Source organism: Macaca mulatta, chromosome 16 (genome assembly GCF_049350105.2).
Source record: "Macaca mulatta isolate MMU2019108-1 chromosome 16, T2T-MMU8v2.0, whole genome shotgun sequence".
NCBI classification, from domain to species: Eukaryota; Metazoa; Chordata; class Mammalia; order Primates; family Cercopithecidae; genus Macaca; species Macaca mulatta.
In genome coordinates, this window is record NC_133421.1 from 3,611,475 (window position 1) to 3,626,436 (window position 14,962).

The following is a 14,962-nucleotide window of genomic DNA, read 5'->3' on the forward strand; positions in this document are numbered from 1 at the left end:
GGGTGGAGTGGCCAGAAAGGGCCGCCCTCAATGCAGGTGCAGAGGCTTGGACCTGCCTCCCTCCCCAGTCCCAGAAACAGATCAGCAAGAGGTCAGGTATGTTTCATAACTAAAAATTTATTAAGGAAACAAAACCAGTGCTGCAAACGGGACAGAAAGGAGAGATGGGTCTCCCTCCCAACCACCCAGTCATCGGCCTTCCAGCTGGGAAGAGAATCTTAAAGGAGAGGCCGGGGACCCTGTACTCCAAAGAGCCCGGTCTTCTGAGACGCTACGGGACTCCTAACCCCAAACTATTGGCCTTGGCCCCCCTGCACGGTACCCCATTGCTTCTGGCATAGTCCTAGGCCTCAGGGAGGGCAGAGCTGTGCAGTCAGGCCACGGGCTCTGGGGTATCCCCCACTGGTCCCATTAAGATTTGCCCCTGGCTCCACCTAAAACCCTGTCTTCCCCTAAGTTGTCCTCATCTCTGGCTCTGGGTTGGAGGAACTCATTCCCGGTAAGGAAGCCTCCCCACTGAGGTACCAGCTAAAGGGGCAAGGAAAGGGCCCCTGTGTCCGTTCTCGGAAGTGAGGGCAAAGCTAGAAACCAGGTTAGGCGATGTTGCCCCAGGCACTGGAATGCCTCAGGCTGGGCTGTCCACGCCTGGAAGTTTCTCGCAGCATAGGAGCCGAGGGTGGAAGGCCCTGGGTGGGAGAGCTGTATGTACTAAGTTCCTGCCATGGGTAGTAGAGAGGGAAGGTTCAGAGTGAGAACCCCTATGATGAGGAACCGCAGTGAAGAAATGAAGTGGATCAGGGAGGTGAAAAGGATCAACTAGAAGGGAAAGGAGGATGAGGGGCTATTCTGGAGGGAGGGTAGGCAGGCAGAGAGGGGTGAAGGGGGAGCTGAGGAGAGTCTGAGGGCATTTCCTGAAGAGGAAGCTAGACTGAAAGAAAGGCCAGTGAGGAGAGAGGGAGCAGGTGGAGGCCACCCGAGAGCATGGGCCTGAGACCAGATGCCCCTTTCCTCTCGACCCATGACTGTCCAAGGGGAAACAAATGGCAAAGTGTGAGGGACCCAGGCTGATAAAGGCAGGAAGAAGAGCAGCAGGAAGGGTGTGTGGTGTGTCTGGGGTGGATGGTAGAAGAGGTGGGGGCCCAGGGCTGCTGTTAGGGACATGGTGTCTAAAAGCCAACTTGGGTCCATGGGCGAGTCCAGGCCTCAGGGAGATGGGGACACATGCCCTGGGCACTTCTTCCTGACATAACCAAAGCCTCTTGAACACATTTCAGGACAGAGGTTCTGAGGATGAAAGGGACCTGTGATTTCACTGCATCTGATGGAAACTGAACCCCTGCCCTGTCTCCACTGGAGAAAGTGGCTGCGTCCCCAGGCGAGAAGGCCCTCCCCCAGCCTTGGAATGAGACGGGGGAGGGAGAAAGGCTGAGAGCATGGGCGGCCTATCTGGCTTGCCCAGCTGCTGTCGCTGTAGCCAGCCACCTCCCTGCTAAATCCTGGCAGCCCAGGAGGGTCCCAGCAGCTTCCGCCCCATCCTTGGCAGGGGCTCTGTGAGGAGCAGCTCCCCCACAGCATGGCCACGGCGTGGGTTGGAAGAGGATGGTTTATTGTCTGGGTGGATTGGTGGCTCAGGCACGTGGGCATCTTCTGTGCTACACTGGGCGCCTGGTAGCCTTTCAGGAACGGTTCCACAGGGGTGGGCCCCAGTGTGGCTCCCTCAGCCCACCTGGGCCCACGTGAGGAAGGCTGGGATGTCCCGTACAGGAACATTCCTTGTGAGCGCCTTCACACGCAGGTTCCGGTCATCCGTCAACAGCACCACCTCCCGCAGTAGCCGGATTGGCTCCTCTGTGGGCACGAGAGAGCAGACGGCTGTCACTGAGGACAGGAGGCAGAGGACTGGCTGCTCTTCTCACCCTGGGGAGAATGTGGTCCTGGGGAGGGGGTGCCACGCTAGCTATTTTTTGGCCCTTCTACAAGTCCTTTCCTCTATCCGGGCTCTCAGCCCTGGGGGCCCCTCCCCTACTGGCTTAGAGAGGGCTGCACTGGCCTTTTGCTTTGACTCCTGCCTCCCATACAGGACTCTCTTCTGCCTAGTTCCTGAGAGCGGCCCACCCCTGCCAGCCTCCAAAGACCTGTTTCCCAGGACCCTAAACTGAGGGAACAGAAGCAGGCCCTTGCCCTCTACTCCTCCTTACCACATGGCTGGCCCCCAGATCACAACACTGCTTTCCCCAAACCCCACTTTTGTTTTGTTTTTTAACAAGTCCTCTCCCTCTGAAAGCCAGCAGGTTGATGCTTTAAGCATCCAGTAAAGATGGAACAGAAAATGTATCCAGGGTTTTCCAGATGTGGGGAGAGGGGTTAGCTCAAGGGAGCCCTGAGGAGAGGAGAGGAGAGGGAAAGGGTCTCTGCAGAATTGTGCCAAGGGCACACCAAGGCTTTGGCCAGCTGATCACCCCTGCTAAGTAACAGTAATCCATGTATACAGGCAAAAGTCTCTAAGAGAACAGAAGAGTAAAAAGGAAGAGCAGAGGTAGGATGATGATCCCAGCTCTCCGTCTTGTACACAACCCGGGAAGATCTGTGTATCCTTCCAGGTTTCTTTAGGCACATTTACAAGTACAGACACTTGGACGTATAAGCTTTTTTTCCTACATCATCATGATCGTATTAGCCACACTTTCAGAGTATATACTTAAAAGATCTTTCTATAGTGGCACAGATATCTTTCATTCTTTTTAGATGACTTTTTTTTTTTTTTTTATAGCACAGTCTCTCCACTACTTCTTTTTCCCTAACTCCCTAATCTTTAACACATTGGAGAGAATTTAAGCCAGGGACGAGCACTCACACAAGTGACATGCCTACCCTGGCATGCCTGCTTGGGTGGCAGGTCTACTCCTCAGTCCCAGGCTGGGCATTTCCTGACGGAGGTCCGGCAGACAGCAAGGCACAGGAAGCGTCCTGCCGTGCTCACTGACTGCGTGGGCTGGCGGGGGTGGGGGGCTGCAAATATCCATGTCTGACCTGAGCAGTCTCAGGCTTGCCAGCTCCAGGCAGGGAGGCTGAGAACTGGCTTTCAGCCTGGGGAGGAGTTTGGAGGATTCGGGAGGGAGAGGTTTGTGCGACTGGTGGTGGTGAGAGAAGAGGACAGGAGGAAGGAGAGCGTGAAGGCAGGCAAGGGGCTGTGGTGGGCAGAGGGGAGAGGAAGGTGGCCTTGGGTGAGGGGATACTCAGAGACCACTCAGCTGCCGGGGCCAGGCCCCTCTGCAGATAAGTGTGGCTGGGGTGGTGGTATGCAGGGCTGCGTGGGGCTCCCAGCTGGCTGGCTGCGTCTGTCCCAGCCCCACCATTCCTGCCCTGGGCCTCAGACCAGGAGCGTCCCAGGCCTTAGGTCAGCCAACCAAGGCCCGACGTTGCTGGCAGGGGTCTGCAGGGGTTTCTGTGGATACTCGGAGACATTTTTCACAATAAACATCCTCTGTTTTGACACTGGTGACTTCACTTTGTTAGAAACCAGAGACTGTCATCTTGTCAGGCTCCATCCGCCATAATCCACATGATTTTAAAATTCAACATCGTTTACACATAAACATTTAGTGACGGTTTCTCTGTGAATCTGACAAGTTAATCTGCTAAGAATTCACACTGACAAATGAGGTTTGATTACACCAGCCATTGCTGATGTAATTCTGATAGAGGCGGTCCCCAGGATGGCAATGGGTTCCTGTTGGCTGTTTGGGGTGAAGTCAGGGGTGGGAGGACTAGTAGGGCCAAAGCCAAAATGCGTCCTTTCTGAGAAAACGTTCTGAGGCTGGGGTGCGGCCCAGCAGTCCTGGAACCACACTTCCCAGCAAGGCCTTCAGCAATCCTGCCTACCTCTTTCTCAGGAGGTACCCCTCTTGGAAGCTCAGGCTTGCCAGCTCCAGGCAGAGAGTCTGAGAACTGGCTTTCAGCCTGGGGAGGAGTTTGGAGGATTCGGGAGGGAGAGGTTTGTGGGGCTGGTGTTGGTGAGAGAAGAGGACAGGAGGAAGGAGAGTGTGAAGGCAGGCAAGGAGCTGTGGTGGGCAGAGGGGAGAGGAAGGTGGCCCTGGGTGAGAGGATGCTCAGAGACCACTCAGCTGCCGGGGACAGAACATAAGCTCCTCTGTTGGCTCAGCCAGGTCTCCTTTTATCACTCTAATGCTCCTATCTGGTCCTGAGGGAGATGGCATGCAAACCCGGTGGCAGGACAGGACCTCTCTTGAGCAGCAGCTGTGGGCTCGTAACCAGCCCCTAGTAAAGAGACTCATGCAGGAGTGAGGCGCTGTGTCAGTGTGGAGAGAAGACGCAGGGAGAGTCAGCTCCCAGAGCAGCCTGAATGCGAGGGCTAGAAACACCGACAGAAAGGAGACAGCAGCAGAGATGGAAAGGCAACGACAAGAGACCACTTATAGGTAGACAGAAACGAAAGTGAGAACTGCCAGCTCTGCAGATGACACAGAGCTGGCAGGTCCTAGGAATTCCTTCCAAATGAAAAAATGCCAGAATCCTGGGAGCCAGGAGCAGAAAACCTGAGTGTCACTGACCTGTGGGGTGATTCATGAAGGCCAGCCAGCTCAGTTTGAGGGTGAGGTGGTCAAGTGCTTGGGTGAGAACTCCAGAGTGGGCCTATGGCCCAAAGATGAGATTCTGCTTACCCCAAAAGGTCTTGAAAACCAGGCTGAGGGTTCGGTCCTCAAGCTCTCACCTACCTCCAACTCTAGCCAGCCTTCAAAGTGCTATAACTCGTGACCAAAGAGACCAGAAAGCAAAGCCCACTATTCACTGGGGAAGTGCCTCTGCCCCAAGCCTGAAATAGGGTAAACATTCAGTGGTGAACTGAGAAGGTAGGAAGGTGAGCATGGCCAAGAAAGGGAAGTGTGCCCTAGGGACCCCGGGGGCTGCCCTCAGAGCTGCAGAGGGCTGGGCCCGGGAGACCACGGCCAGAACCAGCTACAGTGAATCATAAAGACATTCTTGCTGTCAGAGGGAACTCACTGAGGACACCCAAGAAAGGAAATGGATGCACGCTGGGTGAAGAACCTTACGGCCTAGGGCTGGGCTTCCTGGGCTAGGCTCATCTCTAGTTGGCCCAGGGTGCCCTGGCATTCCCTGGGGCTTGGGGGAGCCAGGACAGGGAGGTTGGGCCTCAGGCGTGCATCAGCCCTGAGCACCGATTCCTTAGACTTCCCAGGCCAGAGTCAGTGGAGCCCTTCTCAGGGGCTGAGGATGGGCAGGACGAGGCAGGGCAGGGGGATGGGAGATCCCGAAGCAGAGGGGCAAAGCTGTACCTTTGCTGGCAGGCATGAAGTCCTTAGCCTTGTCTTTGCAGTAGTGGAGGCAGCAGGACAGGATGAGATCATCGTTGTTACCCTGGAGGAAGACACGTGTGAGAAGCATCACTGGGCAGAAGGGGGCGCCATGCAGAGGAGGAGGCGGGATCCTCTGCCTCTGGGGCCCTGGGCAGGGCCACCTCCGAGATCCCTCCCATGCATGCCCTGGCCCTGTCTGGCCTGGTCTGCGCTAAGAGTGATTTAGGGGAGAAGGAGCTCCCCCACCTGGGCCTCCATGGTGGCTGGCCCTCAGCTGCCCGGGCTGATGGGTCTCCTTCAGCCCTTCCTTCCTGGAGACCTTGTTCTGAAAGCTGGCTGTGGGCTTTCCCTTCCGGCCGAGGGGTCTCACCAGCTGGCCAGTGATGTCCTCACTGCGGAAGGCGATGGATTCAAGTTCATTGCCACGGCTGGTCAGGGCTCGCAGGCAAGAGTCCCGACTCTCGAATCGCTGCTCGAGGAACTCGATGGACTTGCGGGCCTTTTCTTGTACCACACGGGCATAGCCCCCAGCCCGGTGGTCTGTCTCCTGCCCCTTGGCCAGGCCGTCCAGCTCATTGATCACTGATGAGACAGAGCCCCACAAGACATCAGCCTCAGCAATCAGCTTTCATCCTAGGCCTCAGTCCATTCACTTTCCCAACCAGCACCTTCCCAGACCAGAATCCATCCCTTCCCCCGCAGGAGTCTTCCAATGAAACCAGGGCCGGAGGGGAGCTTGTGGGGGCAACAAGTGTCCGAAACTTCCGCAGGGCTCTTCCCCCTTTCTGTCTCTTCTCCTGGGCCCTGCCCTCCTCTTGGGAGGAAGTTAAAGGAATCTTCTGGAGCTGCTGTATTTAGAGGAAGAAATCTGGTTCCTCTATTACATTCCCTGATTGTAAGACCGACGTGGAAGGGTCCCTCAGGAGAGGCCAGGGTACGCAGCGGCTCAAGGGAAAGGGAGGAGTCCTTCCTCAACTTCTTGGGCCCCCACACACAGCAGTCCAGGAGGGGTAAAGTTCTACCCCCAACCCCACTGGCGGAGTGCAGGGAGGCCACCATGGAGGAAGGGGCAGTCACAGCCTCATCTGCAAGGCCCTAGTATGCCTCAAAACCAGAACCTTGGCATATCTACCTTCTCTGATACTGCACGTGTGTGTGTATGTGTGCGTATCCATGTGTCTGTGTGTGTATGCATGTGTGTGCATGTCTGTGTGTGTGTGTGTGTGTGTGTGTGTATGTGCCTGTCTGCCTGCCTATGTGTCTGGGACATGGCTTCATTTTCTGGTGAAGATTCTTTCCAAAATTCCAGCCAAAAGCCTGAGGTCAAGTGGGAAATATGTACTCCTTGGGGGCTCTGGGAGAGTTTGGGGTCTGAGGCCTCTCCTTAGTACAGTGATTCATGGCTCAGGGAGCCGGCGTGAGCATGCTGTTCCATGGTGAGCCTGGCACTCACTGTCTGGGTATTCGGAGACACTTTCTGGAAAGGGCCCACGTGGGCACACACACACACACACACACACACACACACACACAGTGCCCATGCTTTCAGCACCCTGAGGCTGCAGTGGGACACACACACACACACACACACACACACACACACACACACAGTGCCCATGCTTTCAGCACCCTGAGGCTGCAGTGGGACACACACACACACACACACACACACACACACAGTGCCCATGCTTTCAGCACCCTGAGGCTGCAGTGTCCACACAATGCATGGCTGAGGTTGGGAAGCAGTGGTAGATGGGTGTATGGTACAGCAAACAACATCAAACAGGAAAAACGGGTATTCTATCCCAAAATCTGCTTTCCTGCTTCCAAACTAAACAGGCTTCAAAGAGGAAGCTTGTTTGTGCTTCTGCACCAGGCGGGGCTTCTCCATGCTGGGGTCAGGTCTATGGAGCACAGAGCAGGTTAAAGAGCACCAGAAACAAGAAGGGAAAGTTGGCGGCTTAACCCTTTGCTGCTCTGGGCACAGGGCGTGAGTCCACCAAGGAAAGCATCAGTAAACAGGAGCCCTCCTCTTATAGCCCCTGAGAGAGTCCAGGGACCTGCCCAGCTGAGGCAGGTTCGGAGAGGCTGGCCTGTATGGTGGCTGCACAACCGTCAGTTCCCAGCACCCTCAGGCAGCGTCTCTTTGTCCTGCGTGTATTTGCTGGGTATTCTCATACGTTTGCTCCCTCCCCACCAAATCCGGATTTCCTTACTAAACGCTAAGCTCCTCAGGGCTACAGCTCTGCCATTCACTGGATCTCTCAAGAACAAGGAGACTGGCCCACAGTAGGGGGTACAATCAGTGCTGGTGACCAAAAACCCTGGTAGCCTGGAATGGTGTCTGAGGCACCTTCCGGCTCTTAGGGGGCTCCTGAGATGTCCGCAGCCTCTTTCAGTTGTACCATTTCCTGACCATCTAGCAAAACACTTTCTTTCCCCTGAAAAACTCCTGGGTAGGAAAGCAGAGAGACATATGACCCAGCAAGGCACCCCGCCCCAGGACCCAGTGAGGGAAAAGGGAAAGCCTGGGACAACGTGATTGTTCTGCTGCCCTGCCTTGGTGACAGAAACCGCTCTACTGTTGAAGAGCAGAAAGCCTTCCCTTGGGTCTAAGGGCCTGGATTTAAGAGGTTCTGGCCAGGCCACATGGGGAGGGGAAGGAAGACGGGGAGGGTGGAGGCAGGGAGGAGGGCTGCTTCAGTGCCAACATTCTCAGGTGGTGCTAACGTGTTTCCCACAACCCCCCAGGGTTCTGTAGCCTCTGCAGGGGCGGATGTTTCCTGCCCTTTGTTTCCACCCCCATCTGGCACTAAGACACTTGGGACTGGGAGGGAAGGCCCAATGGAACATCTTGGCATGGATGTCAAAGGTGGCTTGGCAGGCAGACTGCCAGTCTGGTGGCTTTTCCAGAAGACAAGGCTCTCAAACTTGCTCTAAGTAGCTGCTGAGAAGGGGACGTGTAAACGCCTGGGCCTCCCAATAATCTCCTAGACCCTCTCCCTCCACAGAGGCCATCAGCTAGATACGAGCCCAGAGCCCCGAGCCCCGAGCCCAGAGCCCACCCTGACGCTGACCCACCACAGAGCTCCAAGAACTAAGGGTACCCAGACGGTCCTGTGGAGACGGCCCAGCTGGGCCTCTCTGGCTAGAGGGTGGGAAAGCAAGCTAGCTGGGTCCTGAGATGCTGACCCTGCACCAGCACCAAGGCCCAGACAGTGGAAGGGCCCAAGTGGTAGGAATCCACAGGCATGAGCCAAGGGCTTGCTCGGGAGGGTTCCTGCTGGCCTAGCCTTAGGGTGACACTGGCCAGAAGAATGCTACCTCGAACCAACAGAATGATCATGAAAAGCTACAAGACAATCAGACCAAAGGCATCTAACCACTTCAAAATCCTCCCAGCCTCCCTGCCAGACCACCCAGCAGCACCGCCGTTATCTGCCAGGGCTGAGTGTTTACCAATAACGGGAACCAGCTTTGCTGTTTTACTGCAAGCTTTATAAGGATAAAAACAAGGGCTGGGCTCATGCAGCCTCTGGTTGCTGGGACACAGGAGTCCATTTGCTCAAGCAGTTTAAGCCATGGATCAGCCATGATAATTTGAACTGCTTTGATTATTAAACAATTTTCTTTGCCCCACGCATTCCCTACTCCCCTGCAAATCCCGTCTTACACACGCACAGCAGGGCTCTGCCTGCCCGGCCCCCAGGCCGTGGGGCGTGTGTGGAGGGGGCTGCTGTGCACGTGCAAGGCTGCTCTGCCCTTCCCGCCTGACTCACCGATCAGGGGCACCACCAGGATGTACTTCCTGCTCTCCAGCAGCCGCGCCAGACTGGCCAGGTGGTCAATGAAGCCATTGGTGTCTGGTACGAGGAACAAAGGTCTGATTTCGAGCTCCATCTGCCTCATCTGACTGTGGTCCTCCAGGACAGCCTACGGGGACACAGAGTGGTGAATGAGCCAGGCAGTGAGCAAGCAAGCAGGTGGGTGAGCCGGGGCCCTGATACTATGGTGTGTCAGCATCCTGCCCCTAGGAGCCTCTTCCCCTCCAGAGTAATAACCAGCCCCAGTTAGGCCTGAGGGACAGGCCTAAGGGCTGAGCACAGCACTGCAATAAAAACAGAGATCAAGTGGCCCCAGGAATGGCATGGTAAAACCCTGCCTAGGGCTGAGAAAGGATCCTAAGGATATTCAAAATAGCAGGTCTCTCAAAGTAAGACTGGGACTAAAATTCAACAAGGGAGAATTAGGTTCCTTAGATATGACGGTGGTTTCATATATATTATCTAGAAAGCCTACAGAGGGGGTACTTTTCAATCTAGACATGAATATGCAAACAGAATCTGTTATTTTGATTTACTCCACTGTGCAGCTAAAACAAAACAAAACAAAACAAAATATAGCCTGGGCAACATGCTAAAACTCTGTCTCTACAAAAAAAAATTAGCTGGGTGTGGTGGCACACGCCTGTGGTCTCGGCTATTTGGGAGGCTGACATGGGAGGACTGCTTGAGCCCTGGAGGCAGAGGCTGCAGTGAGCTGAGACTGCACAACTGCACTCTACCCTGGGTGACAGCGAGACCCTGTCTCAAAACACAAAAGCAATGAACAACGAGGTTTAAACTCAAAGGCTACACAAAAAAGTGATACTGACAGCTAATAATGCGAGATTCTCCTGCAGCAGCAGCCGAAGACCATGCGATGTGATGAATTAAGACCCAACTCACGTGTCTGCAAACAGCAACGCCCAGGCTGATCACAATGGCCCACCACCTTGCCCTTGTCCAGCGTGGTTTCCTAAACACTGGTCTTTTCTGTTCTACTTCTGCTCCTTTGCCACGAATCTGTACAAGCTACACTACTATTGGCTCAACGTTTTTCTTTAAACTGACTTGGTCACTTTTTTTGCTTAGCCTCTTCTTCAGCAACCATATCATGGTACTAAGCAACTGACAGCCTAGTCATATGCTTACTAGAGCAAGCTAAACTACCAAACAAAAAGTAGGTAAAAGAGTAAAAGCAGGAGAGTCTCCTTGGCCCCACTGACCCACCACCTCCTCTAGCACCTCTCACCAAGCGCGTGGCCCAGCGCTTGCCTTCCCTGTGGACTTTCACATCTCAGGAAGTTCCCGAGAGATGCACATTTGCGAAAGTCCGATTTTCTTCTCTTGACAGCCTTACGCGTGTGGTAGCGGCCCTTCGAGACAGGCTCTGGGTGTCTGTCACTACAAAACATGGCCACTACTGTACTGCTTCCTCTTCTGAGGACCACGGCCAAGACTCGAACTGATCTGCTGGCATCTGCCCAGACAGCATGCTCCCTGAGCAGGGAGGTAGAGGGCACCCACACAAACCTGGCCGGGCCAGGAGGGCAGGTCCCAGCCCTGTCACACCCTCTTATAGCCTTCTGCCACAGAGCAACTTGCAGAGACCCAGATGCAGGCACAGGGCAGGGGAAGTGGACGTGCGTGCCAACTGAGATGGGGCCCACAGTGCTGGGTCCTGGCCACCAACAGTCAGTGAGGAGGCTGCTCAGGTTTCACTGACAATGACAGTAAAACTGAAAGGGCATGCCTTCAAATGATGGGGGTGGCTTCTCTGTGACCTGCCAGGGACCTCTCCCTATGAGTAAGTTGTTGTTGCCACTGCCACCACAGCTGGTGAAGGCACAGGCCACAGGACGCTGGCAGGCATGAGAAATGCAGCTCAGGGGCCCGCTCTGCTAAAGTCTTCCTACTGGTCTCACCTCATGAGGGCAAGGTGCCACTACTGCGGGCTACCTTCCCATGGCAGGCGGCTCACTGACACTCTGCATAGGGCTGCCACCTACAGGGTGACATGCATTCCAACAAACCTGACTTGGGCATTTTGTAAGAACAGGAAATGGTCCCCACTCAGGTTCAGTAAACCCCTCTCTGCCCTTTCTCCTCTTGCGGAGGAGCATCAGCACTCTCGTTCCTCATTTCCCAGGCCATGCGCTCTCCGTCCAGCTCTTCTGCTGCCAGGCATGCTTTCCTGATACCGTGGCTCTCAAATCTGTCTTTCTGGGTGAGCAGGGACAGAATAAGCATGGCTCAGGGAGACTCAGGAGCAGTGGCAGGTGGAGTGACAGGGGCAGGGGGTCCAGCTCTGCACTGTGCCTCTGCCCCGCAAGTCCACTTCCATCTCAGTTCTCCTGCCTTGAGAAACGACTGTCCAGCCTGGTCTGACTATCAAGGAAGTGGAACTGGCTGCCATTTTTTTTTTTACCCTATGTGAACAGTCAGCTCCTAAGCTCTGGTACCATTCTACCTCTACTGCTGGCAATTAGGCAGGAGGGCCTTGAAGCCAAGTGGTCGAGGGAGGCTGGGGACAAACTGAGCCTACCTGTGTGTTCTGATGGCAGGACAGGAGAAAAATCTAGAAGCAAGGTCCAGAGACACTCTTAACTTCCCCGGGTTCTTAGCTCTGGCTTGCGGCTAGAAAGGTGAATAGGCCGCAGCCTTTCGGAGAGGGCAGCCCTGCCACTTCCCTGGGGGTGGGGTGGGGCCAAGCCCCGTGAGGGTGGTCAGAGCTGTACTGCCATCATCCGGTCCCAGGGACGCCTGCAGACAACTTCCCTTAACCTGGCTCTGCCCAGTGAGTCACCAAACAACTGCTTCCTGTTCCCCGCATGCCCTCACGGAGTCTCAGGAGATGAGATGAGGCTGCTCCCTCTTCTCCTGGGGTACCGGTGGGCCTCTGGGGGGGTCACACCTGGGTCACAAGACTGGCTCAGTCCCCTTAAAAAGAGCAGCAGGCCGACGAGGGCTTTGGAGTCCACAGGCACCCTTCTACGGGTGTCTGCATTTCCGGCCCTTTCTGAGTGGCGCTGTGTGTGTGTGTGTGTGTGTGTTTAGCATCTGCCCTCCCAACTTTTCCAGATTTTACCCGTCAGATTCCTGGCAGCTGTGCACGGCGCCTGTGCCGGCCGTCACGTCCCATTCCGATCTCTGGGTCGCACGGTAAGAGGAGGACACAGGATGCGCAGGGAGTGAAAAAGTGATGTTGGTGGGGAGACTGCCAAGTCCCCACTCGCAGCCATGGGACACTTGGGGAGCAAGGGAAGCATGCCGCTGTGGAGTTCAGAGGCCGGTAGTGAGGTTTATTTTTGTTTGTATGAGTAAAAAGCTGCAGAAGCCTCTGGTGGGGGTGAGGGGGGTGCAATCGGAATGCTGTGGTTCAGACAGACTGGCCCTGGCATGGAGTCAAGTGTGCTGACCCGGAAGGAGAGTTCCACAGGAACCTTCTAGCGGCAGCTAAGGTTGGGCCACAGTGATCCCTGGATAGTGCACTTGGAACTCAAGCGACGTATGGACACTCTCAATCAGACTGGTGGCAATAAGGACTTGAGTTGGCATAAAATGTGTGAGAGAAAAATAATTCTGTTTCTGGAAGGTGCTAAGTAACCAATTTTCTCTGAGGTATGGGAGTTTCCTGGAGCAAGCTGGCAGAGAACTGGGAAACAGATACACAATAATACCTAAGGAGGAAGCTAACAGGCTTGGGTCTCCAGAAGAACTCTTGCAGGTTAAGTTCCTTCTCTACAGTGGAGATGATCTTATGATGCTTACTGTTGAAAGCTGAGACACTGAGCATTACAAACAGCAATTCAATGAGCTGACACAAGAGGTGTGGCACTTGGAGAACCTGGACCATGAAGCAGAGCAAGACCAGGAGAGGGCCTTCTGAGGTTTTCCTTCTGCTTAGGGGCTCCCATAGGGACCGTGGCTGCTTCCTTCCCTCTACAGGGTGAAGAATCATTCATCCCTGAGCCTCTCTGGCCAGAGCAGTCTCTTCAACAGAAATTAGAAGGTTTGTAACACAGGAAATTTCCACATTCACCTTATATATGAAAGTACCTAGCAAAGTGCCCGACACATATTAGTAACTCAACAAATGCCAGCTTTTCTTCCTTCCCAACTCTGTTTTTCATTTTCTACACATCCAGAGGATAAATATCTGGGGGAAACCACCAGGAAACAGAATGGGGGATGAGGAGGGGTGGAGTAGAGAACTACTGATGTTTTTTTTTTTTTTGAGATGGAGTCTTGCTCTGACGCCCAGGCTGGAGTGCAATGGCACGATCTCTGCTCACTGCAATCTCTGCCTCCCGGGTTCAAGCAATTCTCCTGCCTCAGCCTCCCGAGTAGCCGGGATTACAGGCGTAAGCCAACACGCCTGGCTAATTTTTATATTTTTGGTAGAGATGGGTTGTCACCATGTTGGCCACACTGGTCTCAAACTCCTGACCTCAAGTGATCTGCTGCCTCAGTCCCCCAAAGTACTGGGATTACAAGCGTGAGTCACTGTGCCCAGCTTTTTTTTTTTTTTTTTTTTTAAAGAGACATGAGTCTCAGGCCAGGCACGGTGGCTCACGCCTATACTCCCAGCACTTTGGGAGGCCGAGGCGGGTGGATCACGAGGTCAGGAGTTCGAGACCATCCTGGCCAACATGGTGAAACCCCGTCTCTACTAAAAATACAAAAATTAGCTGGATGTGGTGGCTCATGCCTGTAATCTCGGCCACTGTAATCACTGCCTCAGAGAGGCAGCTGAGGCAGGAGAAATGCTTGAACCCAGGCAGCAGAGGTTGCAGTGAGCCGACATGGTGCCCCTGCACTCCAGCCTGGGCAACAAAGCAAGACTCCGTCTCAAACAAACAAAAAAAAAGAGAGAGTCTCATCCAAGCCTGACCAACATGGTGAGACCCCATCTCTACTAAAAATATAAAAATTAGCCGGGCATGGTGGCGCATGCCTGTAATCCCAGCACTTTGGGAGGCCGAGGTGGGCAGACTGCTTAGGTCAGGAGTTTGAGACCAGCATGGACAATATAGCGAAACTCCATCTCTACTAAAACTACAAAAATCAGCCAGGGATGGTGGCACACGCCTGTAATCCCAGCTACTCAGGAGGCTGAGGCAGGAGAATTGCTTGAACCTGGGAGGCAGAGGTTATAGTGAGCCGAGACCATGCCACTGCACTCTAGCCTGGGCAACAAGAGAGAAACTCCATCTCAAAAAAAAAAAAAAAAAAAAAAAAAAAAGAGAGAGTCTAACTCTGTCACCCAGGCTGGAGTGCAGTGGTGTGATCACAGGTCACTGCAGCCTCAAACTCCCAGGTTCAAGTGATCCTCCCGCCTCGGCCTCCCAAGTACCTGGGACTACAGGTATGTGCCACCATGCCTGGCTACTGATTTCTATTAAAAGACTTATTGTATATATATATCTTCACTATGTGGATGTGTAAATGAAAAATTGGAAATAAAATAAAAAAAGGAACAGTGAGTGAGATAAGAACTGGCTGATGGTTCATCTTGGGCCAGCAGAAGCCAAAGGGGGCAGATATTAAGTGTGCTAGAGAAGGCGGGCAGAGCCACCAGCAGCATCCCCGGGCAGAGCCACCAGCAGCATCCCCGGGGAGCAGGAGGAAGAGCATCTTTGTTTGGGGTACACTGCTAATGAAAAAAAGTGCTGCGTAGAACAGCTTTTCTGGATGTCCAAATGTACCACAGAACTTAATATATTCTTGCATTCTTTTAAAATATAACTATGGCAATTTGTTTGCTATTTCTTACTGTTTCAGGAAGACTGATCTTATTTTCAA

At 54.0% G+C, this 14,962-nt stretch overlaps 1 protein-coding gene across 5 annotated transcripts in view; it reads right to left on the bottom strand.

Annotated features, from left to right (window-relative positions):
• Nucleotides 1-97: 97 nt before the first annotated feature.
• SMG6 (SMG6 nonsense mediated mRNA decay factor) overlaps nt 98-14,962 on the bottom strand; it is a 243,067-nt gene continuing 228,202 nt past the window's right edge. For all 5 annotated transcript variants that reach the window (XM_015118204.3, XM_077969801.1, XM_077969800.1 and 2 more), the window contains 4 exons: nt 9,116-9,269; nt 5,707-5,918; nt 5,316-5,397; nt 98-1,848 (listed from right to left, as the gene is read on the bottom strand). In XM_015118204.3, coding sequence (XP_014973690.1) covers nt 1,718-1,848; nt 5,316-5,397; nt 5,707-5,918; nt 9,116-9,269 — 579 coding nt within the window. In that variant the 3' untranslated portion in view covers nt 98-1,717. The remainder of the gene's footprint in view (nt 1,849-5,315; nt 5,398-5,706; nt 5,919-9,115; nt 9,270-14,962) is intronic.